This window comes from Lutjanus erythropterus, chromosome 6 (genome assembly GCF_056507025.1).
Source record: "Lutjanus erythropterus isolate fLutEry1 chromosome 6, fLutEry1.hap2, whole genome shotgun sequence".
In the NCBI taxonomy this organism is placed as follows: Eukaryota; Metazoa; Chordata; class Actinopteri; order Lutjaniformes; family Lutjanidae; genus Lutjanus; species Lutjanus erythropterus.
In genome coordinates, this window is record NC_139322.1 from 19438248 (window position 1) to 19462580 (window position 24333).

The following is a 24333-nucleotide window of genomic DNA, read 5'->3' on the forward strand; positions in this document are numbered from 1 at the left end:
TAATTTACAAATTGTAACCTGCAATATTGGAGAAATGTAATATTAATAAACCTGTAATATGTATATATATATTGAGAATGTGGTTTAACCTTTCAGTATTTAACCCTTCAATGTAAGCATTTTGAGATACATTTACAAATGTAATTATACAGTGCTTTATTTTTCTACCTCTGTTTTGGATATTGTAGCATGTTGGTATTTTTTTCTTTCTAACTGCAGGCTATCAGCCACTCCCTATTTAAGATGGCTTCTCCTAGACACAAAATGTTTGCCTGATGAAGGTCTAGTACCGGATCTTTGCATATAAATGTTATAGTGCAAGTCAGACAGTGTGTAGGAGTTCTTTTGTAGCACATATTTAACCTGCTTTACCTGCAGGTGGGTGATCCGGCCCTCGCTCTGCCGCCGGTTGCGGTGAGAGTTGGAGGAGGTTGACGATGTGGACGGTCCTGGGAGTTCGTAGGAGGAGATGCGGCCTGTGTGCCAGTTGGTCCAGAAGATGCGGTTGGTCTTGATGTGCAGGTCCATCGCATCAATACGCACACTGGCATCACCCTGGAAGGTCTGCTCATAGGGCCAGTTGGGCACGCCGGGGTCCAGACTGCGTATTTCATTGTCGTCGGCGATGTAGAGAATCTGTCGACTGCTGTTCATATCTGGAAGAGGAAGAGACGAGGTCACATGGACGGCCTTTGAACTTAAAATTCACAATCATCACCAGAGTTTTAAAAAGGATAAGCAGCGTATGAAACAGATGCATCTCTGGTCCTCACTGTCAGCCTTGCAGGTCTCGTTGATTCTGGTGAAGTACTTGTGGCAGCTGCATTTGTAGGAGCCTTTGGTGTTGTTGCAAAAGTGGGAGCACACTCCGAACTGCAGACACTCATTCTTATCTGAAAAATTGAGAGGCAAAGATCAATTATATTAAAGAGAAGAATATTCCAGCCCAGCTGTTTGCCTCAAAGGTGCAAACAACCAAGTGAGTTATTATTTGTCAGAACCAGTTCAGTGTTTTGTAGAGACACCCCAATCCACTGACTGGATATTAACGTCATGCACTTATGGTCAACTATAAACTTGCGAGATTGAGTTAGTTACAGTTGTTTAGAGCCTCCAGTACAAGTACTGGATAAGATCAGTCCAAGCATGAGTGTTTTGTGCGTGTACCTCCACAGGTGTGGTGTCCTGTCTTCTGGAAGCCTGGTTTGCAGGAGCAGAAGGAGTCTGTGCCGTTGGTGACACAGTGGGCCTCGTCTCCATCTCCACACTGAGTCCTGTTACTCCTGCAGTCATTTAGTTTGGTGTCTGAAAGGAATCACATGGAAAAAAAATCAAATGTAAGTCAGTGGATTTACAATGGAAGTGATTTTGTGGATGTTAAACACTTGAATCCTCAGATCCATGATTAGCTGTAATATAAAGAAATTCGCTTTGACATGAGGCACCTGTCTTGCAGTTTATCTCATCAGAGCCGTAGTCCTCACAGTCGTTGAAGAAGTTACAGCGCAGAGTGGAGCTGATGCATCTGTGATTGGCACACAGGAATTCATCCTTCTCACATGTGGGAACAGCTGGAGAGGTCGCTGTGGACACGCACACACACACACAGGTCAGCAATGTCCTTAATAAAAGGTGAGGCAAGAGGGGATTTCACATCGTCTCAGGAACTTACGGCAGTTGAGTTCATCCGAGTTGTCGCCACAGTTATTGACGCCATCACACCTCTTTGACACTTGCAGACACACACGGTCATTTTGGCAGCGGAAAGCTCTGGTGGGAGGACACTGGAACCTCCCTAAGAGCCGAAGAGAGAAAGAAGACAAGGGACAAAAATGGGACAAAAGAGGTTAGAGAAAAAGAAAATGGGCCAGGAAAAAATGACAGGCATTCAATGTGTGCGTGATGCACAAGGCTGCACTCACTGCACTCTTCAGGATTCTCATCGGAGTTGTCCCCACAGTCGTCCTCCCCGTCACACTTCCAGGCGAGAGGTTTACACAAAGTGTTGTTACACTGGAACTCATCCAGAGGGCAGAGACGCTCAGCTGAGGAAAACAGGGAGAAACAGGAACAGATTTTTACTTCTGGTGTGGTTTGAAACCTGACACACCGAAGAGAAGTGTTTGCCATGCAGTTTATACAGAAATCTCCAAATCTAAAAGTTTTTTGATGGCAAGGAAAAGGACTTTTGAACATTTTACAAAGTCTTGACTGGTCAAAAATGGTTAGATTTTGCACCAAATCCATGTAGTAAATGCTAACAAAACCAAAAATCTAAATTATAACATTCTGAGCCTGTTTACATACATTTATATTACAAATTTATGATTAGAAAAAAAACTTTACACAGTGCTGAACTACATCTCAAATGAATCTTTAGGCAGATGACTTCTATGTATCATATAATATTGACCTGTTATCTCCTGCTAAAGATCCCTTGTCTCCCCTTAAAAATGAAAAAAAAAAGGTCCATGGCAGAGAGGGGTGGAGTGGAAGACTTTTAAGACAGACATAGTTAAAAACAAAACCAAACAATTAGAATAGCTGTGAAAACACAATGAAATTCAGCATATATGGACACAAACTTACACTTACCAGAAGTACCACAATTTTCCTCATCACTGCCGTCCATGCAGTCGGGGTCGGCGTCACACCGCCAGCGGAAGGGGATACAGTGTCCGTTCTTACACTGGAACTGGTCGTTGTCACACTTCAGATCACAGCCATGCTGAAGAGACATCATGGAATCAGCTTTTATGTTTATAAAGGAAAGCTAAATGCATACAATTCAACTTTCTTCACAAGGACACCCGAATATTAAGTTTCTGCACCTCATCAGATCCATCAGCACAGTCGTGGTCTCCGTCACACTTCCACCTCCCAGCAATACAGCGGCCATTCGTGCAGGCAAACTCACTTTCAGAACACTGTCGAGGCACTACAGGAGAAGAAAGGCAAAATTCATGTCAGTTACAACACCAGTAAATACTGTTGACAGGGAGGTTTAACCGTTTTAGCCAGAGACATATGTACGTAGATGCTGATACATTAATGTTGCCACCACACTGGACTCAGGGACGTCTGGCCCGTACATAGGACATAAATATATGGAAACGAGTAAGCTGCTGTTTTTCCAGATAAAAAGCACTTTAACGTTTACATTCATCAACCGATTTCAATGAGTCATGTTACATTCATCCACACTGAGTAGGAAAAGAAGCTTTGTTTTCTAACTTACTCCAAGTAGATCACAAACCCTTGAATATAAAAATTATAAATTCAAATCGGTTGGAAAATGTAAATGTTTCAGTGCTTTTTATCCAGAAAAGAAGCAGCCCCCGTTCTCTAACTTGTACTTGCTTAAAGACAAGTTTTGCCTTATTCAGTATGGCAGCCATGTTATCGCATGTTAAAAAGGCCGATGTGGCGTCTATGTATATTTACAGTATGTCTGTGGTTTTGGCCTTCAACACAAAACACAGGACAAGGGTTGAAACAACCACTGAAGAGGACTGCAGGAGGTGATGTGAGAGACTGAAAGGAGCTCATTAAATCTCAATGTTATTTTAATGTATTTCTAATATAACTGATTTAATTCAAGTGTTTTATTCATGTTATATTTGGGGTTATATTCAAAAATAGCATTCAAAAGTCTCATGCAGTGGCCTCTAGTGGCAAAAGGGGAGCAGTGCAACAACGTTACTCATACAAACTCAGCTTGCAGACTCTCACAGGTGGATGGGGATCACAGCTCGACAAGAGCATGAGAGTAGAGACACAGCAGACAAGTGACAGAATGTAGGACCGGTTCACATGTGAAGGTGGAGTAACTTACCTCTGGCTCACGCCAACGGGACAGTATGAAATGAAACAAACATTAGATGAGGTGAGATGCATCAGAAATGACTGTGAACGGATGTTAGAGCTGAAAAAGTGGCTTAGCGTTCACAGTTAACGTGTTAAAAGGTGCAGAGTGAATATGTTACCGGTGGACAAGTCATGGACATGGGTGCAAGTGACACTGGACGAGGTGACACAACAGATGTTGACAGCATGAACGCATTGTCTCCAAGTTGAAAGTGACACTCACTGCACTTGTCTTCGTCTGAGTTGTCCCCACAGTCGTTGTCATAGTCACACTGCCAGCGGCCCGGCACGCAGCGGTTGTTCTTACATCTGAACTGGTACGGCTCGCACGTCCTCTCAGCTGTACAAATCACAAGAATATTACTGTTAATAACATTAAAAACATGAAGAACTAAACCCTAACACAAAGTGCCACAAATATCTCTTCGGTGCATCCGTTTAATTTTGAAAACCTCTGCCTTATCCTGTAAAATTACCTAAAAATGCCTATTCAAGGTATACCCAAAGTTAGCTAGGAGCTGTTCTTGAACCATTTGGTGTAGATACATGGGTTCGATCTCTTCTGAAAGGTAACACTCAATTTTTTTCCTCAAAAACATGTATGCAGATGACTAAAACTGTGACGAATTACCATAGAAGACCATAGCACTTAGCTTTACCTGATCGCAAGTTCAAATTTGATAACATGAATATTTGATAAAATTAGTATTTACAAATGTTTTTCTAAGAGAATGTAGAGGCGTTTTCTAACAAAAAGGGCCATTTGGAGAACACTGCTCCACAAGAACTGAAGCATAAATACATTATCATGTTTTCTCCCTTCTTCTCTGTATATAAAAACATCAAAATAAGTGCTGTGGTGGAAAGCAATTCATACAAAAAGTAACTCACTGCAAACTACCTAAATTTGCATGATTTCTTTTCTCTAGCTTCATATTTCATATAAACCCTGCATATCATCATTTTCAGGATTTCTTTGGCTATATATATATATATATATATATATATATATGCTCAAACTGGTTTGGTCTTTACATGAGAGAAGAGGTACAGGCACTTCCTTTCAACTCTGACTCTGACATGAGAGCTTCTATTGGCTCAAGTGAGCTGTCAATAGGACAAACAGTAGCCACCATCTTGAACAGAGATGACATTCTTACCACACTCCTCTTTTGGTTCATCTGATGCATCGCCACAGTCATCCTCGCCATCACACTTCCAGCGAGCAGGGATGCAGCGTCCAGAGTCTTTGCAGCGGAACTCGTCCACGCCACAAGTCATTTGAGCTGGAGAGGGGACCATTTGGAGGCGGTTGAGTGCTGATTAGGATGACTCAGAAAAAAGACTAAATGCAAAATAAAATGGCAGCCTTACTGCAGTTGGCGGGTTCATCAGATCCGTCCACGCAGTCATTGTCTCGGTCACAAACCCAGACACGAGGTATGCAGCGTTTGGTGATGGCACACTGGAACTGGGTGGGCGCACATGTGACCTCAGCTATGGGAGGGAATAACAGATTTACAGTTACTGTGTGAAATTAAACATCAACATGAAAGAAAAGCATATCAGAACTGGGACTGTATTATATATAAAATAGAAAAAAGATTCTACTTACGGCAGTCCTTCTCATCCTCTCCTTCTCCACAGTTGTCCTGGCCATTACAGCGGAAGATGCCGGGGATACAGCGACTCGGGTGGGAACATTTGAACTGGCTGGGCAGGCAAACGTGAATATCTGCGGTGCAGTTACAGGCAGACAAACCGGAAAAAACAACAGATCAAGATCAAGTCTGATTTTGTAAATCATATGTAGCAGGTTAACACAAGGCCAACAGTACAGTGAGATGTATGGGACAAGATGAACAGGCCAGCTCAACAGTAAGTAAGAGCACAAGTCGCAAATAACAGCACAACTCGACAGAAATCAAATAAGATAAGAAATAATAAAAACTGAATTAGGTAAATAAAATACAAAACTTTACTAATACTGACATTACACTTGTACTAACATTATATATTTGATTTTATATGATTTGATGCCAGCAGATTTTTAGATTTGATGTCACTATTCATGAGCAGTAAAGTGATGATGGTAGCATACAAGATAAAAAGATACAGATTATTAAATGTGTAAGATAACAATTTGGGGATTAAATAGATTAACAGTTTCTTCAGGTTAAATCTAAGACATTTAAAACCCTTTAAAGACCATTATGGATCCAATTTAAGACCTTTTTCACACAAATTCTGTCAAAATAAAGGACAAATGAAATGAAGGAAAATCTGAGCTCATGTTGGTTTTGTTTTTTAGTTGTTACAGCGTGATCAATACAATTTTTATAAGCACAAGCCTAAAGTTAATGTAACTATAAAAGTTAGGTTAACTGTGCAATATATTTTAATGAACTTTAGAATATATAAGAAGAATTTTCAAGACCTGTCAAAATCGTATTTAAGACATTTTAAGGCCCAAAATTCAGAATTTTGGATTTTGGGCTTCTTAAGGACCCGTAGAAACCCTGATTAAAAAGAGAGACATACCACAGTTGGCTTCGTCTGAGTTGTCCTGACAGTCGTTGTCTCCGTCACAGATATAGGCAGGGTTGGTGCAGATGCCTGTTCCGCACTGAAACTGCCCCGGCCTGCATTTGAACTCAGCTGTAATGGAATAAAAAGTAATTACAGTTTGTCAAGATCACAAGATCAAAAGTAAATCACATGCATGTACGCTACAGGACATGTTATCTCCTCTCAAACACTTACGGCAATCCGCTGGCTCATCTGACCGGTCACCGCAATCATCCTCCGTGTCACATTTCCACCAGAAAGGAATGCACTTGTCGTTCTTGCACACAAACTATAGCAGGAAAAGGGATAATTTACTGATTAATTGAAGTGGTGATAGGGAATAACACCAGACCTCCTCTGTTTCAATGCTGTTGACAAAAGCAGGAACTACAGTAGCACTGGGCAGCTGGCCAGCTGTCAATAGACAGCCACCAGGCATAAGCAGATCATCAAACAAGACACAGCGAGACAGGGAGAGATGAAAATCCACACATCAACTGTAGTTATTCAGCCACATTCACATTGATGATGGTGTTTGCACAGCCTCTTTACCTGGCTGGCTGTGCAGTTGGACATGCAGGTACGCTGATCACTGGCCAGGTAGAAGTTGGTGGGACAGGCGCACTTGTAGCCTCCTCCAGGAGAGAGCAGGCAGAGGTTACTGCACCCACCGTTGTTCGTCTGGCACGGGTGGTTGAGCACTGAGAAAGAGACGCAAAAAGGGGAAATGTTTTAATGTTTTGAACTCATCTTTTTATACATAGTTAACACGGATGATTTTGTTTCACACCAAGAAATATACACAGCGGCTGTACAATTGTGTGCACTAGGACTGACACAATACATGCTGTTCTTTAAAAATCAAATTCCTGAACCCTCTTCCTGCTACAGTGTGTTGTCTTACCCTGAGGTTGGCGGTATGGATGGTAGATGTGGATGTCCATGGGCCGGTGCAGGGTGCTGATCAGGGTGGTCTTGTTGGTGCCCAGAGACTTATGAGCTCTGTTAATGGACTTCGTCTCCCAGTCGGTCCAGTAGATGTACTCCTCGAACAGAGTCATAGCAAAGATGTGGGGGATGTCCTGGCTGAGAACTGTAAAGCACCAGACAAACATTAAATCACACTGTAAACGAGAAGACAATTGAATGAGTGGTCAGGCGCTGTAAATCAAGCTTGGCTTCCAAGCTTGGGTCTGTGGACCAAGAGGGGTGTTTGCGTGGGTCGCAAGGGGTTCCCACCAAAAGGATGGATAGAATATTTTAACTTTAATCAGATTCATTGGAAGTTGGAACAAGCGGAAATACTATAATAGGGTTGGGCGATTTCATTGATTATAATTTATAGTGATCCTAGTTTGATTACTTATTGACAGTGAAAACCTACAAAAAATAATCGGAGGAGATACTTTAAGACAATGTGCTTCTGTTGTGGGGATCCTTGACCTGAAAAAACCCCCTGCTGTAACCAATTAATGCAATTAATGTGGTCAAAAATATATCTTTTCAATTTGTTCATACATTGTTGATATTTTCTAGCTGTTAAAAAAAAGCTGTCAAAACTGCTTTCCACTTTCACAAACTTGATCTTAAACCTACTGATTTCTACTTGTTAGTGTTTCACATAACTGTATTTTATTTTCAACTTAAATTATTTTAATTTATCCATGGAATCATCAAACTTATTTGCAAGTTTTAGGGCTTCTTTATAAAAGTGTATTTCATTTTTTTATATTTTAAATATCTTAAAGTTATCTATCATATTTTATTCACTAAATGGGGCATTTTAATGGCTCTTTATTAGCTTATTGTGGTGACGTGTTTCCCCTGTTAACATCCCTCTTTCTTATTGTTGTTTTGTTTGCTTCTGTAATGGACTCAATGTCATTATAAATGAGGAGCGCCCCTCAGTGATCACAAGTGTAATTTGTGAATAATTGAATGAAAAAAAAAAGGACTTGAAATGTTCACAAGAGTGGAGGAGAACTGTGCACACAACAGTTTGTGTCTGGTCAAACAAATATGAGAAACAGGTAAACACTTAACTTATCTCATTATTCCCATATTCTGGAAACTCAATAACCAATGGGAACCCTAATATTAGCAACACACTATTGTGATTTTAGTAATCAAACTCTTCTTATTCTTGCTGCTGAGATGTTGCTCTATCCCAAACACAAAAATCTTTGGTTAATGCAGAACAGAGGCAGGGTGGGGTGCACAGCTACAGTGGCTCCACTATATCTGTGTGTTATGTAACGGCTTCTACGCCTTATTTGGCTTTACACTCTAATTGCACTTTTTCTGCTCCTATACTTCATTTCATGTGTTTGCTCTCAGTATTTGAGGCTGGTGCGATATGGAAACACACCATTAGTTTCTGTTGTAAAACACAGCAATCCAAATACATCACACATGCATGAATTGGCACACACATGATGCACACATGTAACACACAAAAAAAGAAACACCTCGTCAACAGGCTGATCGTATAATCCAAACTGAAAGTATCTATACTCAAAGTATTGATTATAACAGGGTAGGTGCTTTAAACAACCAAAATGTTGTTATCATGTAATATTAGAACTGTAATATTAGTGTGATTAGCACAAAGCTCCCTTCTGTCAATCATTATCTGAACTCTAATAGGCCAAGTCTGGTTCTGCAAACATACAAAGACACACTACTAATCTGTGTGTGTGTGTGTGTGTGTGTGTGTCTGTGTGTGTGCGTGCATGTGTGTGTGTGTGTCTGTGTGTGTGCGTGCATGTGTGTGTGCCCCAAAGGACAGTTAAGAACTTCCTAGACACTGCTGATGTTTAATTCACCCAAAAAGTAGGGACTGGGGTTCTTTACAATTTTTAGCAGTGACATTGAGGTTTGTTATGATTTTTATTATTGATATTGGGGTTTTGTACACATTTTATTGATTATATTGGAGTTCTTTATAATTTTTAACAATGATATTGGTGTTATTGACACCTTTTGACACTTTTAGCATTATTCAATATTAGGGTTCTGTACAATTTGAGCGTTGATGTTATTTTTGCTGAAAAACTCAAACCTCGCCAGGCACTCATATTACAATGCTCCCATACACCCACATTTTACATCATGTTCATTCTTCATCCAAGGAATGACAGGATGCCATAGTTCTCTACAGTGTTGAGTAGAGCTCAAAACCAACGCCTGCTGCACCCCAGAATTCCTCAGCATGCCTGGTTGGCTGACAATATCAACTATTGTAAGGAGCATGCTAAACAACAGAGCGCTATGCAGACGTCATACATGCGAGAGGCTTCTGTGATCAGAACAATCTCCCCTATTCAGGGTTTCTGTCCGTTCTGTCTATGCTGGCCTGCCTGCTTATGCTTGGTGGCTCCCAAACAAGTAAGTGTATGTATGCATGTCAGGAAGAAACTCTTTCAGACAGCTGATTAGCCTCTTAGCCTGTGACTCTACAAAATTTAGCCACATGAAAAGCTAATCTGCTGAATATTCAGTTTCTGCACTTCCTTATTTCACTATCAGTGTGGGTTTGTCAAATCATTTGTCTTGTTAAATGGACAAGATAAAAACCTCTTAAAGTTCCTACTTCTCCACCAGACTAAATCATAAATATATCAAAAATGGTGCCTTCAAGTTGAAGTTGCAATTATGTGGCATTTGACAGCTTCCTGCCTCCATAACTTTTTATTTCAATAGTGCTTTTCACTTGATAGCTAGCTACTAGCTACGTTTGATCCTAAAGCCATCTGACTTTATTCAGACTGCCAGCCTAAATTGTTTTTTGACATTACTAATCGTATCCAGATTGATTTAAGAAAGCCTGGATGACAAAGAAACCACACAACGCTATTTTTATCAAATCATATTCAAGCCGCATCTGGAGGCGGTTTGAAATGCAATTCTAATCAGATTTCTACAGATGTGTCTCGGCCCGCACGCTCTGTCCCGTCAAATATAATTTTTTTTTAAAGATTATTTTTAGGGCTTTTGCCTTTATTGTGATAATGACAGCTGAAGACATGACAGGAAAGGGGGTAGAGAGAGGGGACAACACGCAGCAAATGGGCCACAGAGTCGAACCAGCGGCCGCTACAGAGGACTAACGGCCTCAGTACATGGGGCGCGCGCTTCACCAACTGAACTATAGGGGTACCCCCATCAAATCTGATTTTAAAGTGTCTTTCGTATCATTTGCATCATGACACACACTCTGTTCAGATGGCAGGCAAATCAGATTTGTTTCTGAAGTCAGATCTTTAGCATAAAGTGTTTGAAATAGAGAAAATATTAATTACACGTGTTATATAGTTACAGGATGCTTGTTCTACAGACCAATATTTATACCAATACATAAAACTGGAGTCCCACAGTGTCACACAGAAGTTTGTGTAAAAGCAGTAAGAACAGGGTATGTGTGTCTGAGTGTGTACTGGTCTGTTACCTGTGTGTCTGTTGGTACCATCCAGGCTGGCAAACTCAATGTAGTCCTCTCTGGCATCAGCCCAGTATATACGGTCGTTGATAAAGTCCAGGGTTAGTCCGTTGGGCCACGTGATCTTATCCTCTATGATGACACTTCTGTTGGTGCCGTCCATCCCGATTCTCCCAATGTGAGGGTTGTCGCCCCAGTCAGACCAGTACAGGTACCTAACCAGTAAAGGATAAAAAGAGTTTTACAGATAATGAATTCTAATGTTGTTAAATTATCTATAAACCTTATAGACACAGCAGATCAAAGTGTTCATATAGAGTGATAAGCTGTGTTTCTCACCCATAGCGTACATCCACGGCCACGGCACGGGGTTCCCTCAGGCCACTGTTGACCAGCACAGTCCGGTAGGCCCCATTGAGTTTTGACACCTCAATGGTGTCCCGGCCTTTGTCACACCAGTACAAGTTCCCGCCAACCCAATCCACTGCCAAGCCATCAGGGTTACTCAGAGAGGTCCGGTGCAAAACCTGCCAGATCACACAGCGTTAAACAATGATAACATTTCCAGTCAGACACTCACACAGCTCTCAGAAAGAGAAGAAAATACTATGCTTAAAGATTAAACAAAGTATCTAGCATATGTATCTTAACATATTTCAGTGTAAAACAGGACAAGCTAGAATCATAGCTCTCTGTTGCTAAAACATTAGTTGGTATTGGTTGGTTGTAAGCACACATCATATTTTGTTTTACAGGAAGAAAACATGATTCAATTATGATAAAAGAATATAAATTAGGGCTGCAACTAACAATTATTTTGATAGTTGATTGAACTGTCGATTGATTTTTTGATTAATTGATTAGTTGTTTGGTATATAAAATGTCAGAAAATGGTAAAAAAAAAAAAAAGGTCAATCAGTGTTTCCTAAAACTCAAGACAACATCCTCAAAAGTCTTGTTTTGCCCACAACCCAAAGATATTCAGTTTACTGTCATAGACGAGTAAAGAAACCAGAAAAGCCACATTTAAGAAGCTGAAATCAGAGAATTGTGACTATTTTTCTTTAAAAAAAAGACTCACACCTATTAACTGATTATCAAAACAGATGGCAATTAATTCAACAATCGATTAATAATCTATTAACCGTTGGAGCTCTAATAAAAATGTGGCATATATTGCTAAAAAGGTGCACAACGTGAGTGAGGATGTAATCTAAAAGGGTTATAAAAGACATTTTTCATTTTATCTCAACTTAAATGTGCTGTTCAAATTTCCATTTAAAAAAAAAGGATGTTTGATTTCCTCACTGACCTCCATGTTGCTGCCGTTCATACGCATGCGTCGGATCATGCTGCCCTGAGTGGTCACGTCTGTCCAGTAGATCATCTGCTCTGCGTAGTGGAAGTCCAGTGCCACTGCATTATTCAGACCCTGAAACAGAGGCAGTTACCCCATCAACACCTGTCTGGAGTGTCAACAATAACAACTTCACCTTGTTGTGTTTCAGCAGCTCAAACTGTGTCTCACCTGTTTTATAAGAGTGTAGTTGGATCCATCCAGGTTGAGTTTTCTCAGGTAGTACCGGTTAGCGAAGATCAAGTAGGGCTCCTCCACTACACGCCAAACAGAAAACACATGCTTCAGGAACTGAACTGGCTATGAGCAACCAGCGAAATGCAAAACACGCACACGAGCGTGAGCCTTACCCGATGTGGACTTGCAGATGGTGGGGTCATTGGGGCTGAGTTCAAAGCCGTCCACGCAGAGACAGTGGAAGCTGCCGTGCGTGTTGATGCAGCGCTGAGAGCAGGGGTAGGTGGTTGTGCACTCGTCTATATCCACACACGTCTTCCCATCCCGCTTCAGCTGGAAACCGGGATGACACCTGCACTGAAGGGGCCAAGAGCACAGGAGAGATGTCAAAATCTCACTGCCTGCAGGTTCTGGCGCTTCTCACTTCTGAGTCTGGACCAATTACAAGGGCCTGTCACAAAACCTCAACCTGATATATGTTTTTCCTGTCACCAAAAGCCTAATTTTTACCCAATTCTGTTGTAAAGTGGTACTAAAATCTGAACACTGACATGAAATCCAGTTGCTTCTGTCAAATTCTGTCAATTTGTGCAAAATTGTCTTATTACAGGGAGCACGGTTAGAAGATAAGCTGACATCCAATGTGCTTGTAAAATAAGTGCCATGGACATCATCTTACCACAAGGCATGCTAAAAACACGTATTCATTACTAGTGGAAATCAGCCTCAACTGTCACTTCTCATAAGCACATCTGTGTTTTGGAAGAACTCCAACGCACACTCTCACACTTCTTGCAAACTCCGATCCTTCGCCATTATGTGGGGAATTTGCAGTTTACTGAGCTGGTATGTGCACAAAGGATGACACACACCCAGGCAAATCTGTGATGGTGAAGTCGTGTGCAATTAAATGTTGTACAAAGACAGAACACTGACTCAATCTGCTAACACATGCACTAGCATTTAGTGAATCCTTCTGGCATACAAATTGCTCTTTATCATTTTCAAATGAAGCTCTGACCACAGCCTCAACACCACAAACACGAGAGTTCACACAAAGTTCAAGCTGTTCTAAGACCGGCCTCCTACTTTCAAGAAAGAGAGCCAAAACATGTTTTTGTCTTACATAACCACATGCCTGAAGAGAGTGGTTCCCAACCTTTTCACTTCAGGTCCTCCCGAACCCCCCCCCCCCCCCCCCCTATTTGTCTGTGAGGTAACTGTGTGCACATTAGACATCTAATTTCTTTGCCAATTAAAGTCAGCGAGTTCATGAAGTAATTAGACTTGCTTTAGTTAAAAATGGGGCAAAAAAAAACCCCATTAAAACCACCAATCAGACAGCTTACCTTGAAGCCAATCTTGAGGTCATCGCAGAGCTGCGAGCAGCCGCTCATCTTACTGTTGAGACACTCGTTGATGAAGCAGTTGAGTTCATCTGAGCCGTCACCACAGTCATCGTTGCGGTCGCACAACAGAGTCTCATTCAAACACTTGCCATTAAGGCACATGAAGGCCGACTCATTACACGTCCTCTCTGAAATCATAAACCAATGGCGTGTTACATTAGTGTCACTTTATAACAGCCTGCAGCTATGACCTTTTTTGTGATCAACTTTTTATTGACTTTCTATGCCAGCCTACATGATGGCATAAACATAAAGAAATACAAATTATACACATGTAAATAGAGAAAAAAAACAAGGGGGCAATGAGTCATCTCCTTGCCTGCTCCTCCTCCCACCATAGATCCCACACCTTTCTTGCCATTTCACAGATATTAAACGTTCATCTGTTCACACTCATAGAAATATAGTATATCATAATTGTACATTATGCTCAGTGTGTACACCCTCATATTTCTCCTTACACATATAAATTTCTAATTATATAAACAGTCATTTTTGAGGGCATCTCAGTGATTGACATAGTAGACATAGGGTTCAGATTCCATTCCCCCCAAACAAATGCATCTGCAAGCTATCCTAAACCAGAGGCCATAAAAAGAGCAGCTACCTTCGTGGTGTCTTTTATGTGAAATATGACTGTAGCTATGGCTGTTCTGAACAAAACGTTTCTCAAATGATTTGTTGTGTTGGTAGAGAATAAAAGTTATAAAGTGATGAGATGTAAGAAACAAGGTGTGGTTTATCAAACTGGCCATGATTATTTGTAATAAACGCATTACTTTGTTATGGAAAAGTGCAGCTCCTCCCCCTGTTTCCATGTGGCTTAAAGACATTTACTCATACATGGCATGTGAAAAAAATTTATTCAGTCTCAAAAGAAAAACACACCTATTTGACCAACGCTGCTTTCACTTAAGGAGCTACATGGGTAATATTTCACAGTCTGCTGTAGGCTGATGATGTGGTATGTTTGACATATACATGTATGCTTCTGTATAGACATGGGTAGTTGGATTTCTATGTACCGATGTTTGTACATTTTGTTTATTTCACCAACTGTACCCTTTCTTTCCCTCTGATATCAGTGCTTTTATTATGATTTATGTCTGGATGGGGCTGGTTTTGTGGGGTTATTACTTTATTCCTTTTAATTTTTTAAATCATTGATATTTCAGCTTTGCATTTTCTCCTGTAGACTGCCCTGTATTAGAGAAAACAAATCAACAGACATACCTGAGTCAGTGCAGCGAGGGTTCTTGGGAGCCTCATCAGACCGATCCTGACAGTCAAACTCTCCGTCACACTCCCACTTCTTCTGGTTGAGGCAGCGGCCGTTGGCACAGCGGAACTCATCTGGACCACATGTTGGGTATTCTACACCAGAACATAAGTATGGACATCATTAACGTCAACCTCACTTGGTGGTACAACAAAGACGATCACGAATCACATTCTCTCACAACCCATTTTGTGGTCTCAATGCTTCTCTCTTCCAAGATCACAATCACACAAACACTCACCACATTCTGGGGATTCATCTGAGCCGTCGGAGCAGTCGATGTCATGGTCGCACACAAAGTGCTTGGGAATACACTGTCTGTTCTGGCACATGAACTCATTCTCCACATCACAAGTGCTGTTGGTGTACACTAGAAGTGGAAAAGAACACACAGCGGTTAATGGAAATTTAACTGTGTTGGAGTGTTTCAGGGGGTTTATTTTCTTTAATCACAACAAAAAGCACACAGATTTTCCATGGGGTTATTTTGTTAAATGTCAAAACTCACTGCAGCCGGCCTTCACACTCTCATCAGCTCCGTCAGGACAGTCCTTGTCTCCATCACACTTCCAGCGCTGAGGCACACACATGTGGGAGCCGGGACACTGGAAAGCCTCTGGACTGCAGGTCTTAGATTCTGTGACAACATTATGGGAAAGTTATATGATGATATAACATCAGGAAATATTACACATACAGTCAAACGCCTCCACTGGGCGTGGGAGGAAGTAATATGTCACTTACTGCATTTCTGGTCCTCATCAGAGCCATCACCACAGTCATCGGAGCCGTCACACACCCAGTGGGAGGAAATGCAGCGGTGGTTCCCACATTCAAACTGGGTGGATGTGCAAAATTTGTCTGCAAAAGATGGCAAAGAGAGCTCAGCATTTCGGAGAAATTATTTAATTTGCTCTAACCGTAAGTCGTGTTTTTCCATCTTCAGTGGGAAGCCTAAAGGAAAACAGTCTGGGTTTTCTGGTATGCTTTGTGTTTTCAAGGAAAAAATAAATGGTATTAGAGGACAACTTTGGTGCAGACTGACCACAGTGTGTCTCGTCAGCTCCGTTCTCACAGTCATTCTCCTTATCGCAGGTCCAGCTCATAGGAATGCATCGACCACTGGGACAAGCAAAGAAGTTGACTGGACATTTAAGCTTCCTCTTATCTGCAAAACAACAGACAAAACATTATGTAGACTCTTTGAGAAATGGTGAAAGCATTTTAGAGGGAAACAAACTGTCAAAGCACCCAACCTGGGCAGTTTCTCTCATCTGAAAAGTCTCCACAGTCGTTGTTGCCGTCACACACCCACGAGGACAGATAACACAGAGTGGTTTTCTCACAGCTCTGGAAGGACGCTCCTTTCACTCCCAGGCGGAAGAAACGAGAGCAATCAGTGGGTTCTGAGAACAGTGGAAAAAGCTTTTAAACACAGAAATCTTCACTAATCCATTAAACTTATTTTCCCATGTGAACCTCATTTCTATTAAGCCAGCTTTCCTCTTAAATCATTTTTCTAACTTTTTGTTTTTATATATTTATTTGTTTATTTTAAACTTCAATGTAAAGTGCCAGAGCTGCCAAATATGCTTATTTGCAACCATAGTTGCAGGGCAGGTTTTAACAAATTAATGCAATCTATACAGTGTTTTAACAAGTACTACAAAAATACATCACAGAATTAACAGAGATATATATAAAGACATTGGGAGTGTGTAAAGGCAGCGCCAGAGATAAGGTAGTGAGATTACTCATTATTGCAACTTTGGTTTGCTTTAAGCCATGTCTTGAGTTTATGTCTAAAGGTTAGGTAATTAGTGCTCGCTCTTAATTCAATAGGTAGACTATTCCAGTAGTGGGTGGATCTGACTGAGAGGACTGTTTGCTCAAACTTGCTATGTTTGTATTTTACAACACAGCTGTCCCTGTAGCCCCGCTGCTGTGATCCCTCTGCTTTATGAATTGGCTCAGTGGAGGTTGGAAAGAACTTAAAGATAAGGGAAGCATATGCAAAATGTTTGAAACTATCAAATAAACTGTACTTTTAGATCATGTGGCCTTTTGCTCATGCGTTTTTAGTGTCTTTTTATGAAGGGGTTCATTATCATTTCATTATTGGTAGATTACTTACGGCAGTTCATTTCATCACCAGCGTCCTCACAGTTAACCACCTGGTCACAGCGGCTGTAGTTGGAGATACAGCTTCCATCTTTGCACTGGAACTCTCCTGGTTTGCACAGGGTCACTGCAGGAAATACAAGCAAATAAAACCTCCTCATTAGTCAACTTTATAATTACTTGGATATGTGTCTGTTACCAAGCATTCATTGGGTCACCAAAAAATGAGTGATTGGGGAATAGAGATCATCCAAGACCTACAGAACAGACCTCAATGCTCACTTAATTCACCGTCTTTTCATTGTTTTCTCTGGTAGAACTAATCAGGTTAAGGTGTTGATTAAATGTGCTGGTAATTTGATCAGGTAAGCAAAAACGTTGCAGTGTTATGTGGGCAGAAATCTGATACCAGGCAAACATGTTTTCTGTTTGTGCACTATCAAAGGCTTAATTAATGATTTTTCAATCTGTTGCAGCTATAAAATGGATATTAATGACTCACTGTTGCAGGGCAGTTCATCTGAGTGGTCACCGCAGTCATCTGTGCCATCACACCAGAACTGGTGTCCGATACAGCGGCCATTCATGCAGCGTCTGTAGCCTTTCTTACAAATTCGATTGGCTGTGGAAGAACAGCAGTTGATTATAGCTGGCTTAAGTGCAGAGTTCAAACAATGTCCAAATATATTTTAAACATCAGATTCACTGTTTTATAAATGAAACAGATAAGCTGTACTACATATTCTGTACTAAATTCCCTTTCCCCCTCCACTTAGGTCAAATTTTACATTTCTTTCCCTGGTAGTCACTGTCTTGATTCTATGTTCACACTCTCACTCTCCTCCCGATCTAATAACAATTTATTGTATTTGTGCAATTATTCTAAATTGCTTTGAATATGACCCTCAGCTAATTATCTGCGAATGAATAATAAAACATAAATGATGAGCTGTGACAGCTCATTATGCACTAACTAACAGCCCCATAAAAACTCACCACAATAGGACTGCTTCTCATCAGACTTGTCCTTGCAGTGAGCCATTCCATCACAGGTCAGGCTGTAGTTGATACAGTCGCCGTTTCCACACTCAAAGTCGTCCACACTTCCACATGACATATTCAGAGCTGGTAAGGCAGAAACATTTGAAATTCAACAACGCTTCATTTTTTATCAATGGGAAGCTTTGTAATTTTTTCCTAAAATAATTGAAGAGTTTTTCTTTTTTTTCTCTCTTACAAGAGCAGGTGTTGTCTTCCAGAAGTTGTCTGTCTCCACGGCAACTGCAGTTGACCCGTCCATCAGATGTGGGCAGACACAGATCCTGGCAGCCTCCGTTATTTGTTCGGCAAGGAGAGAACTCACCTGAAGAATGTGCAGCACAGGAGGGTTAGTTAGGGTAGTAATGTTATTTCATACGTTATTTCTGACGGTTGATACATTTTCAAATTGAGCATCATAACGTTATACAAACGTTTTTGAAACAAGCAAAACAAGGCTTTATAAAACCAATAGCACTTGCTGGAAATATGAAACTGAGAGAAACAACCTGTAGAAACTTTACAGTCACTTCAGTGAATAATACTCACAGCTGTTGGTGTCATTAGCCACAGCAACGATTCCCATTGGCTGCTGAGGGATGTCAGCACGCAGCACTTTCATGTCTCCTCCTGTGTATTTGTCAGCTCTGAGGACGGCCCTCCTCACCCAGTCAGTCCAGAAGATGTAGTCTCCGTACACAGCCAGGCCGAAGGGATGGACAGGCTCATTCTTCAACAAGACCTAGAGCAGGAAAAGAAAAAGTTACTCATCATTTTTACAGAAAACTGAAGCGTGAGTCAACGCCTTGATGCAGTTTTCTTTATAGCGGAGAGAAAAATTAAAGGACTGTCTTACATAACGGCTGCTTCCATCATATTCGCAGCGTTCGATCTTGTCCAGCGTGGCATCAGAGAAGTAGAGTTTCTCTGCACGGTGATCTATGGCCAGGCCATTGGGAGTTTTAATGTCGCTGCCGATGATCACAAGCACATTGGCTCCATTCAGAGAGGCCCTCATGATGCTGGGAGCCTGCTCGTTCCAGTTGGTCCAGAACATGAGACTGTAGTGGGAACAAACACAAAACAAGCATAATGATGTGCAGTGGGAGCTCCCCAAATGTCTTAGTACTAATGTTATGGTTGACTGAACTACAATAAATCTGCTGTTCAAAAGAAAGAAAAAAAAAGAAAAATTGTATTGGAACTGGGCCCTGATGCAGTCCAGAACACCAAGTTTTGATATTAATGACTCACTCCTGACACTCGTCCAGCACAAAGGCTCTGGGGTGGTCCTCTCCAGACATAGTCACCACAGTGTTGCGGTTGTAAGCCACAGAGCGGCTCTGGTCCACAGTGTGGCGAGTGATGGTGGAGGTTGTGTAACTGGTCCAGTAGAGTGTATCCCAACCACGGTGGTACGCCAGGCCCTCAACAGACCCCACATCTGTGGAGCAGAGGAGGATAAATTAGGCCTTTGCTAAATATTTTGACACGTGACAAGTTTCTCTGTTTATGTTCATCATCATTCTGCCAAAACTGTAAGGCTAGGTTACTTTTTAAACGAGGATAAATCATGGTTTTAACTTTAATTCATGTTGCACTAAACATTTCAACTTTAAAATCTTAAAATTAAGAAAGATTCAATCTAAACTTTGCTTTAAACCTCAGTTTATTTTTGTAAACCTGTAAACCTGAATTAAATTTAATTTTGTTGCACCAAAACTTTAAATTCTTGAAGAGTTTAAACTTTTAAAATGGCTGCCCTTTTGAGGTCGACTGAGCAAAATTAAGCTCCTCCGAGTTCCTCTTCTTTCTTTAAGCCATCATGAGTAAGCTAACAAGGCTAACTTTTCAGCCAGCTAGCAAATAACATGTGTTGTCAATTTTTTAGCTAGCCAGCAAACAATGTCACATTCTATTAACTTCTTTTGCTAGCTAGCAAACATTGTAATGTTTTGGTAACTTTTCAGCAAACACTGTAATGTTTAGTTAAGGAATGGAAAGGAAAGTTTTTTTTTCTACCCTCTTTTCTACTTACAGATCCCAACAGCAAGGCTCTCCATATTGATTAATCTCTATTTAATTTCAGTTCACATCAATAAACTGGGATTTACGCAACACAGATTAGTTTTTAATTGTGCAACCAAGCACTGCCTCATTTTAAATTCGGATTTACTCAGTTAAATCCTTCTGAACTTTGATTACAACTAATCACATTAAAATAATGTTTGTCGGTGCATCCCAGTCTGAGAAGAGAAAAGTTTGAGAGGGACAATTATTTCACAATAAAAAATATCACCTCTCAGGGGTGTAAGAAGGCGTTTTAATGAGGATCTTCAGTGAGAATTCAACAAATCATTAATCACTGTCATAGTATAACAAGTTGCCCCTGTGGTTAACTCTGTGAGACTTTATTAAAGAAGCAGCGGTAAATGGTTTTTAAGGTTATCCTGCATCATCTTCTCACATTAGTTCATGAATGATAAAACACTGCGAGGAAGAAAGATGGGGTTAAAAAGAAAAGTAAAAAAGAAAGAGTAAAATGGAAGTGGTGCCACACAGAGCAGAGTATGTGCCACGTCTGCTGCTCCTGGAGAGAGTTTAAAGACTCTGTATCATCCTGTCATTTCATGGCTGGCTGCCTGCACATACAAATACAGCTCCCTGTGGACGCTCTCATTCATGGTGACTTCTTGTTCAGGGAAGAAAACTGCCACTGGAACAGCTTGAGTCACTTTAGGGACATAAGCCGGGATGAAGAAGTCAGCCGTGAACGGTAAAGATAAAGCAGCTGCTCTCGATATCTGTCGTCCTTTTGTCCTGTGACCCCCCCCCCCCCCCAAAGTGCATACAGTAGTGGTAGTATTTTTATCTGTTGTGCTTACATGAAATGTAACATCATGGAAAAGGACACTGACTGTACTGCAGTCTTACAGGCTCCAAGGTGTTCATCCACCTGTTCTTGGTAACACTAGCAACCACATTTATGACAACAATAAAAACCTGAACCCTCCATGATAATGTTTGCTCCTAGCTAAAAGTCAATAATTGCCCTTTAATAGAGGTTTCAGATGAGTGACGGAGTGCTACAATCAACTTTAATGCCAATTTCAAGGCTGAATACCTTGTTAACCAACCTAAAAGCAACTAAAAGACAGTTTAAGGCTGAGTCATGAAAACGAAGCCATGTATGTGTTTTTCATCATCATCGTTCAAATGAGAAATATGCGTACTTGAGAAGCTAATTGCTTGGATTGAGGGAAGACTGCACTCTGAACAGGGACGTAAAAGTATGTTCAAGCTGGTATTATGTAATGAGAAGTGACATAGTCACCCCTCCCCTTACCTAGATGAGCTCAGCCTCTGGTTACTGTGCAAACAGTGGTGAAAACCTACTGGGATGACCATCGCCACTCAGTACAGTCTTCTTTCTGACTATTACAGGAATAGCAATCCATGTGACACCTGAGAACTACTGAGCTTTTGTTATTGTTCATTTGAAGATCACGTTAATTGTACACTAACTTCTCTGCTGGTGGAGTCTACAGGTTGCAAGTCTCTGAAGAGCTTCTAAATGGACAAGGATGCCTCCCGCCGCCACTGACCACTTAGCATCAAGTAGCATTGACTGCTTTTAAAGTGGAATGGAATAGTAACCACTGGGATGAATTTGTCCTCTGTTGCCTGGTTTCCAGAAATCAATACAGCCACAGAGCAACTGCTGCGCTGACATCTCTCCGGATTTGACCCAAACCGCTCTTCCTTGGATAATGAAAGACATGCTGATGCAGCCAGGGAAAAGCCAGTGTGCAAGGACTGCTCTTTAAGGTCGTGTTTCTATATTTTTTCTGAGTAAAACTGGATAACAACACAACATTTTAAGACATTCTGATGTACCATTTCCAATCATCGTTAAGTAGTAGTTTCTTCAAACAGCTGAAAAACAGTGAAGGATTTCAACTAGACATGATCAGGAGCTCAAGAGGCAGGAGACTTAACCTCTTGACCATCTCTGGGCACTTGAAAATGAATGCTGACTGCTAAAAGTAAACTGGAATATTCTCTTTTCCTGTGAGAGCTCAGATCATAAGTGTCAATGAAGAAGTCTACTGACCAGTGCCATCTTAACTGCTTAACAAATTGCTATCATTATACAATCTTAGGACTTAATGGAGTGTGGTCATATCTGTGATTAATACAATTTAAGACATGAGCTGGAGCCAACAGAAGCATCACACAGAGCCTGCGTGAACATTTTGTTCTGACGCTCGACATTAACAGGCCATTAGATTCATTACTTGATTGACTTTAATTGCAGATGCATGGAGATGCTGGAGCAGGAGGTAAACAGCAGCAGCCTTGGTCACATAGCCAGGGCAGATGAGGCATTGATTAAGACCTTGGTGCCCATCCTGGACGGGCTGATTCTGGTGACGGGCCTGGTGGGTCAAACCCTGGTCATCATCATTCTTACTGGCAGGAGGAAGAAGGCGTGTCAACCCCCGCATGGTACAGACACCCTGCTGCTAGCTCTGAGTGCTGCTGACCTGCTGCTGCTGCTCTGCCTGCCCTTCCACACCTCTGCTATCACCCTTGGCTTCTGGCCGTTTGGCAGCTTCCTGTGTAAGGCCATCAGCTTCCTGGGTGTGGCCTGCTCAGCTGCTTCAGCCTTTACCCTGGCAGCTCTGGCTGTGACACGCTACCTCACAGTGGTCCACCCCACCTGGACGTACCGTTCGAGAATGCACCGACGCATAAAGCTGACAGTGGCTCTGCTCTGGGTGCCTGCCTCGGCCTTGGCAGCACCGCAGTTCGCCTTTCGCACAGTCACTGCGTCCAGCTCCGTGTACTGCTTTGCCTTCCTGTCTGACTTCAGCCAGCTGGTCTACAGCATCGCACTCTTCCTGTTCGGCTTTGCTCTACCACTGGGCATCATTGTAGTCATGTATGCCAAGATCTACTGCTTTCTTCGACGTGCACGGCTGCTGGGCAACGCTCCCCAGCTGGAGCGCTACCAGAGCCAGGTCACCCACACGTCAGCTCTCCTAGTCCTAGTCTTCACTCTCCTCTGGCTGCCCTCCTACGCCCTTATGTTCTCCTTCATTGGAGGGACCATATCAGGCTCACCCGGCTACAACACCATCGCCATCCTGGCCAGGCTGCTGGCATCCTCAGTAGCAGTCGTGAACCCTGTGCTGTACGGGTTTATGTCTCAGAAGTTTAGACGAGACTTAGTAGAACTGGGGAGAGAACGCTGGGCAGGGTGCAAAAGCTGCTTGATTGGATGCCCTGATGTAATGGGCAGGGACATGGTGCAGCCCTTTGAACTGGACACAACCTCAGAAAGAGGACAAAACTGACTCTCTAATCAAGAAGAAAACACTGCTACCTCATTACTCAGTTAAAGTGGAAACAGACAACTTTCCAGCCCACCAGCGTTTCCAAGTGGTAATACTGATGAGCCGATGAGGCAAAGACACCATGTGTTGTGTTGAAGTCTGTTTCTTCATGGATATGTGTTCCCCTTTACTCTGCTATGCCTAATGATAATCTGACCCTCAACCAGAGGGCACCACCCTGACAAACATTATCAGATGGGGAACACACACTTTAATACAACACCAAAGAGTCAGAGCCGTTTCTGTAGTGAAATGATCAACAGCATTTTGTAAATAATAGAGAAGAAAGAAGCATGTTCACTGAAGAGAGTTAAGTGAAATTGCCACAGTTTCATATAGAATTTGAGAAGAGGCGTTATTGTAATCATGTGCATTTGCACTATTAATAACATAGTCTGAGTAACATTATTGCTTTGCACTAACAGGGGTTGGCGTAGGGGTGGAGGTGGGAGTAACGGTAGAAGATAAGATTAGGAGAAACAGTGTGATTTTTTTTTTCATTCACATAGTCTATAATAGAGTCATCATTTTCCCAGGAAAAATCATCCCTGGTGGCAGAGAGATTTGTATGAACCAGTCTAAACGCAGATGGTGTCATTATTCTGTAGCCATTATACTGTGCAATCAACAAACTAAAGTTAAGTTAAATCAAAAAAGTTGTATATTTCCACTTTAATCCA

General features: G+C 41.6%; 2 protein-coding genes across 2 annotated transcripts in view; one reads left to right on the forward strand and one right to left on the reverse strand.

Moving 5' to 3' along the window:
• The window catches only part of lrp1ab (low density lipoprotein receptor-related protein 1Ab), a 124461-nt gene that overhangs the window by 9370 nt on the left and 90758 nt on the right, over positions 1 to 24333 (reverse strand). The window contains exons 42-76 of the mRNA XM_084721038.1: positions 19509 to 19698; positions 19111 to 19315; positions 18804 to 18996; positions 18454 to 18579; positions 18213 to 18341; positions 17719 to 17838; positions 17230 to 17343; positions 16352 to 16501; positions 16141 to 16263; positions 15840 to 15956; positions 15604 to 15732; positions 15337 to 15465; positions 15050 to 15190; positions 13757 to 13944; positions 12581 to 12764; positions 12402 to 12487; positions 12186 to 12305; positions 11213 to 11400; positions 10883 to 11088; positions 7340 to 7528; positions 6988 to 7136; positions 6631 to 6724; positions 6409 to 6525; positions 5483 to 5602; positions 5242 to 5364; positions 5028 to 5153; positions 4091 to 4207; positions 2832 to 2938; positions 2596 to 2728; positions 1923 to 2045; positions 1673 to 1795; positions 1446 to 1583; positions 1168 to 1305; positions 774 to 893; positions 373 to 656 (exon numbers count right to left, since the gene is read on the reverse strand). Coding sequence (XP_084577164.1) covers positions 373 to 656; positions 774 to 893; positions 1168 to 1305; positions 1446 to 1583; positions 1673 to 1795; positions 1923 to 2045; positions 2596 to 2728; positions 2832 to 2938; positions 4091 to 4207; positions 5028 to 5153; positions 5242 to 5364; positions 5483 to 5602; positions 6409 to 6525; positions 6631 to 6724; positions 6988 to 7136; positions 7340 to 7528; positions 10883 to 11088; positions 11213 to 11400; positions 12186 to 12305; positions 12402 to 12487; positions 12581 to 12764; positions 13757 to 13944; positions 15050 to 15190; positions 15337 to 15465; positions 15604 to 15732; positions 15840 to 15956; positions 16141 to 16263; positions 16352 to 16501; positions 17230 to 17343; positions 17719 to 17838; positions 18213 to 18341; positions 18454 to 18579; positions 18804 to 18996; positions 19111 to 19315; positions 19509 to 19698 — 5039 coding nt within the window. The remainder of the gene's footprint in view (positions 1 to 372; positions 657 to 773; positions 894 to 1167; positions 1306 to 1445; positions 1584 to 1672; positions 1796 to 1922; positions 2046 to 2595; positions 2729 to 2831; positions 2939 to 4090; positions 4208 to 5027; positions 5154 to 5241; positions 5365 to 5482; positions 5603 to 6408; positions 6526 to 6630; positions 6725 to 6987; positions 7137 to 7339; positions 7529 to 10882; positions 11089 to 11212; positions 11401 to 12185; positions 12306 to 12401; positions 12488 to 12580; positions 12765 to 13756; positions 13945 to 15049; positions 15191 to 15336; positions 15466 to 15603; positions 15733 to 15839; positions 15957 to 16140; positions 16264 to 16351; positions 16502 to 17229; positions 17344 to 17718; positions 17839 to 18212; positions 18342 to 18453; positions 18580 to 18803; positions 18997 to 19110; positions 19316 to 19508; positions 19699 to 24333) is intronic.
• LOC146325175 (galanin receptor type 1) lies at positions 22577 to 24001 on the forward strand. The gene has a single exon (XM_084721037.1). It carries the CDS (start codon positions 22577 to 22579, stop codon positions 23612 to 23614), a length of 1038 nt encoding a protein of 345 aa, XP_084577163.1. The 3' UTR covers positions 23615 to 24001.

What these genes read in the sequence shown, in the direction of transcription:
- LOC146325175 (XM_084721037.1), top strand. Translation starts at nt 22,577, where the DNA reads ATGGAGATGCTGGAGCAGGAGGTAAACAGCAGCAGCCTTGGTCACATA.